General features: G+C 38.9%; 1 protein-coding gene across 1 annotated transcript; it reads left to right on the top strand.

Annotated features, from left to right (window-relative positions):
* The first annotated feature begins 2,816 nt into the window (after positions 1–2,816).
* LOC102830972 (olfactory receptor 7E24-like) lies at positions 2,817–3,746 on the top strand. The gene has a single exon (XM_006877550.1). The coding sequence runs from the start codon at positions 2,817–2,819 to the stop codon at positions 3,744–3,746; it is 930 nt and encodes a 309-aa protein (XP_006877612.1).
* Positions 3,747–5,331: the final 1,585 nt, after the last annotated feature.

Genomic DNA, 5,331 nt, shown 5'->3' with positions numbered 1-5,331 from the left:
CAAACATTTTAATGAAATGTGTAAAGATCTGGAGTTAGAAAACCAGAAGGGAAGAACAGCATTTCTCAAGTTAAGGGAACTGAAGAAAAAAATTCAAGCCTCAACTTTCATTATAGAAGGATTTTCTGGGCAAATTATTGAATGATGCAGAAAGCATCAAAAGAAGATGGAAGGAATACAGAGTCACTGAACCAAAGAGAAATGGTCGATGTTCAACAGTTTCAAGAAGAAACATATGAATAAGAGCTAATGATACTGAATGAAGTAGTCCAAGGTGCATTGAAGAAATTAGCAAAGAACAAGGCACCTGGAATTATGGAATACAAATTGAAATCTTTCAAGAAAGTAAGGAAGCACTGCAGGTACTAACTCAAGTATACCAAGAAATTTGGAAGACAACTATTTGACCACCTGATTAGAAGAGATCCATATTTGTGCCCATTCCAAAGAGAGGTGATCCAATGGAATGTGGAAATTATCGGACAATATCTTTGATATCCTATATGAGTAAAGTTTTACTAAAGGTAATACAGAAATGGCTGCAAGCATACATTGACAGAGATCTTCCAGAGGTTCTAGCTGTATTCAGAAGAGGCTGTGTAATGAAGGATATCATTGCTGATGTCCAATGGATCTTGGCTGAAAGCAGAGAATGTCAGGAAGATATTTACCTGTACTTTATTGACTACACAAAGGCTTTCAATTGTGTGGATAGTGACAAGCTATGGACAACATTGTGAAGTATGAGTATTCTGGAACAGTTAATTGTGTTCAAGAGGAATCTGTATATGGACCCTGAGGCAGTTGTTTGAATAGAACATGATCACAATGAATGGTGTAAAATTAGGAAAGGTGTGCGACAAAGGTGTATTCTTTTACCATACATATTCAACTTCTATGCTGAGCAAATAATCTAAGAAGTTGGGTTATATGAATAAAACATGGCATCAGGATTGGAAGAAGTCTCATTAACAACCTGTGATATGCAGATAATGCAGCCTTGCTTGCTGAAAGTAAAGAGGACTTAAAATACTTACTGATGAAGATCCAAGACCACAGCCTTCAGTATGGATTGCATCTCAATGTAAAGAAAGCAAAAATCCTCAGCACTGAACCAATAAATAACAGTCTTATCACTGGAGAATAGATTGAAGTTGTCAAGGACTTCATTCTTCTTGGATCAACCATCAAGACTCATGGAAGCAGCAGTCAAGAAATCAAATGACGTATTGCATTAGGCAAATCTGATGCAGAAGACTTTTAAAAGTGTTGAAGAGCAAAGATGTCAACTTCAGGACTAAGGTGTGCCTGACCCAAGCCGTGGTATTTTCAATAACCTCCTATGCATGAGAAAGTTGGATAGTGAGTAAGGAAGACTGTAGAATTGATGATGGTTTTGTGTTATGCTGTTGGAGGAGAATATTGAAAGTGCCGTGGGCTGCCAAAAGAACAAACAGTTCTGTGTTGGAATAAGTGCAGCCAGAGTGGTCCTTGGAGGCCAGGATGGCCAAACTTCATCTCTCATACTTCAGACATATTGTCAGGAGGGACCAGTTGCTGGAGAAGGATATCATGTTTGGTAAGGTGGAGGGTCAGAGAAAAAGAGGAAGACCCCCAGTGAGATGGATTGGCAAAGTGGCAGCATCAGTGGCAACAACTGTGAGGTTGGCCCAGTACCTGGCAGTGTTTCGTTCTGTTGTTCATAGGGTCACTATGAGTCGGTACCGATTCGATGACACCCAACAACAACGAGTCAGAACCAAGTTTATGGCACATTACACCAACAACAACTCTCCTAAAGATTGGTGCTTCAAACCACTCTTCAGCATATAAAAGAAAGTGTTGGTGATTTTCTTCTATAAAGATTAAGGCCAAGTAAACACTATGTAACAATTTTATTTTGTAACACATGGCTTTACCATGAATTATCATCTACTCCATGATAATGACTTTATTTTTAGTGATTATTATTATTATTATTTTTAAATAATTAAGTAGTTAAAATCATGGAAATGTATTGTTCTGTACTTGGATAAAATAAGTACAGACTTGGATAAAATAATTGACTACTTCTTAAAAAGAACAACCAATTGCTCCTGAGTAGATTCTAACCCATTTTGACACCACGTGTCAGAATAGAACTGTGCTCCATGGGGTTTTTAATCACTGATTTTTTCAGTAGGAGTTCACCAAGCCTTTCTTCCAAGGTGCCTGTCTGTGAACTCCAAACTTTTGATTAGCACACAATTGCATTAACCATTACCCAAACTGAGAAAGTAAATGTTTCTTAGTGTTCTTTATTAAAATGACTTTTTTTCCCCAAAATAGAAATGGATATTTCTTACTGCATAGTTTTCCCTCATAGCCCCACTGACAATGAGTTGATTCAGACTCATAGGAATCCTATATATAAGATTCAGAAAATTGTAAATCTTTACAGGAGCAGACAGCCTTATCTTTGTCCTGTATTGCAGACAGTGAGTTTGAACTGTGGATCTTGCAGTTAGCAGCACAATGCCTACTTACAGCACCAGCAGTCCTCTTCTATGGACTTTTTCATCTTATACTTCTATCATTGTCTCTAAAGTGAGTGTACACAAAAAACAGGAGAATACCACAGAAAACAATGAGGAAAGTGTTTTGAGTTCTGAGTTTGCTCTAGCCAATAAATGTTGCACTGGGTGAATATTCGCAAATTTGTATGCTTTACTTCTGAATTTATTGAAAAGAAAATACAGATACGGTGTTCTGTTCCTATTCACTTTTATTTTCTTTTAACAATCCTCTTTTCTGTTTCCAGAAACTGTCTTGGGTACATGGGACCCAAGAATCTAACCAGCTTCTCAGAATTCCTCCTTCTGGGACTTTCTGAGGATCCAGAACTGCAGCCTCTCCTCTTTGGTCTGTTCCTGTCCATATACCTGATCGCTGTGGCTGGGAATCTGAGTATCATCTTAGCTGTCAGCTCTGACTCCCGCCTCCACACACCCATGTATTTCTTTCTCACCAACCTGTCCTTGGCTGACATTGGTTTCATCTCCACCACAGTCCCAAAGATGCTGGTGAACATACAGACAAAGAGCAAATCCATAGCCTATGTGGGATGTCTGACACAGGTGTCCTTTTTCTATCTCTTTGCAAGTCTGGACAGTCTGTTCCTTACTGTGATGGCTTATGACCGGCTTGTGGCCATCTGTCACCCGCTTCACTACACAGTTATTATGAACCCTCGACTCTGTGGCTTTTTAGTTTTGGTATCTTTTCTTATCAGCCTTTTGGTCTCCCAGCTGCATATTTCAATGGTGTCACAGCTTACCTTCTGCACAGATGTGGAAGTCCCTAGTTTCTTCTGTGACCCTCCACAACTCCTCAACCTTGCCTGTTCTGACACTTCAACCAATACCATACTGGTGTATTTTGTTGGTGCTATCTTTGGTTGTCTTCCAGTCTCAGGGATCCTTTTCTCTTATACTCGAATCATTTCCTCCATTCTGAGAGTCTCATCTTCAGGTGGGAGGTATAAAGCCTTTTCCACTTGTGGTTCTCATCTGTCAGTTGTTTGCTTATTTTATGGAACAGGTATTGGAGCGTATCTCAGTTCAGTTGTCTCGTCTTCTGCTAGGAAGGGTGCGGTGACCTCAGTGATGTACACTGTGGTCACCCCCATGTTGAACCCCTTCATTTACAGCTTGAGGAACAGGGACATAAAGAAAGCTCTAAGGAGGGTCCTCAGTAAAACAGCCTAATCTCAACATGTATGCCATATTTTTTGATATGTGGGTTGAAAAAGATGGCAACGTTTTATGTCTGCAAAAGAAATCTTGCCTGTTTGAATATGAAATTTTTTTGTAGCTCTCATAGGCTCCAGTATTGCATTTCCATATCTAAACACTGCTTCCTTTGTCATATATTTAATGCGATACCAGGAATATTCTAGGATATGTCAATTTACAGAATCAAATGTCATTATAGCTATATAATCATCTGTATTTTCCCCTCTAGGACTGAGATATCCTGGTAAAATGCACAAGTCCTTGTGTAGCACTGTATGATAAACACTGGACTACTAACTGCAAACCTGGTGGTTTAAACCCTTGAGCTGCTTCTCATAGACACTTAACAACCACATTTTTATGTACTTAGAATCTTCATCTTGTACCATGGTGGTGATAGTGGTTATGAGCCTTCAAGTCAGTTCCAACTCATATAAACCTTGCATAGGGCTTCTGAGGCTGTAAATCCTGTGGGAGTAGAGAGTTTCTTCTGAGGTTCATTTGAACTGCTTAGCTTGTGGTTAGTAGCCCAGTGTGAAGTCTACTACACCACCAAGTTCCATATTCTTTACAATAATTCATATCTATTATCCAGATTATTTTTGCATGGAACAGAACTGCTTATGAAGGTTATTTATAAACATTCATGTCACTGGTCCTGAGTCTTGATTTCATATTAAAATCATCTGGGAAGCTTAAAATTATTTAGGTCTTAATTTCACCTTTACAGATTCTGATTTACAATGCATGCAATTTGGACATATGAGTTTTAAAACATCACAAGTGGTTTTAATGTGTATCTAAGGCAAAATTTAATCATCTTTCTAGATGTTTCTTTCAATGAGGTCAAGTCTGTCCTGGGTATTTTAATTCTCCTGAACAGATGTTGAAGACTTCCAAATGATCAAATCACACAAGGGGAACAGTGTGAAAGAACTTATTCTAAGAACAGGCTAGTGATTTTCCTAATATTCCTGATCATATTTATTACCATATGTGATAGCTCAGGTTATGTGTAAACTTGACCGGGATGGGATTATCAATGCTTTGGCAGCTGAGATGTAGTTATTCCTCATGATGCCATATGATATAATGTATAAACTCTATGATGAGGTTAATTATAAGCAGCCAACCAATTGAAAGGAAGCTTTCTTGGGGGTGTGGTCTACTTCTAGTATATATTGGACACACGGGCAAGACTTTCTTGTTCTCTGCTGCATCTGAAACTTAAGGCTGGTTTGTCCTACTCTCTCTCCTTCTTTGGACTTGATCCAGTGATCTGCTGCAGTGTTATCTACTGATCCTGGGAGTCATCAATAGCTTGTGTTCTTAACCACCAGACCTGCCTGCCTGCCAATCTTGCTTCCATCAGCCTGGCTGCTCCATGAATCAGAAGACTCCATGCTGACATCTAATCCATAAACTTGAGAATGTACTACTGTGTTAACCATTTCCTTAACATAAGGCTATATATGCATTGTTGTTAAGTGCCACTGAGTCAATTCCAACTTGTAACAACCTTCTTTAGGGTTTCCAAGGAGGGGCTGGTGAGTTTGAA

Source organism: Chrysochloris asiatica, unplaced genomic scaffold (assembly GCF_000296735.1).
Source record: "Chrysochloris asiatica unplaced genomic scaffold, ChrAsi1.0 scaffold00529, whole genome shotgun sequence".
Classification (NCBI taxonomy): domain Eukaryota; kingdom Metazoa; phylum Chordata; class Mammalia; order Afrosoricida; family Chrysochloridae; genus Chrysochloris; species Chrysochloris asiatica.
This window is presented reverse-complemented; position numbering and strand designations above follow the sequence as displayed.

What these genes read in the sequence shown, in the direction of transcription:
- LOC102830972 (XM_006877550.1), top strand. Translation starts at nt 2,817, where the DNA reads ATGGGACCCAAGAATCTAACCAGCTTCTCAGAATTCCTCCTTCTGGGA.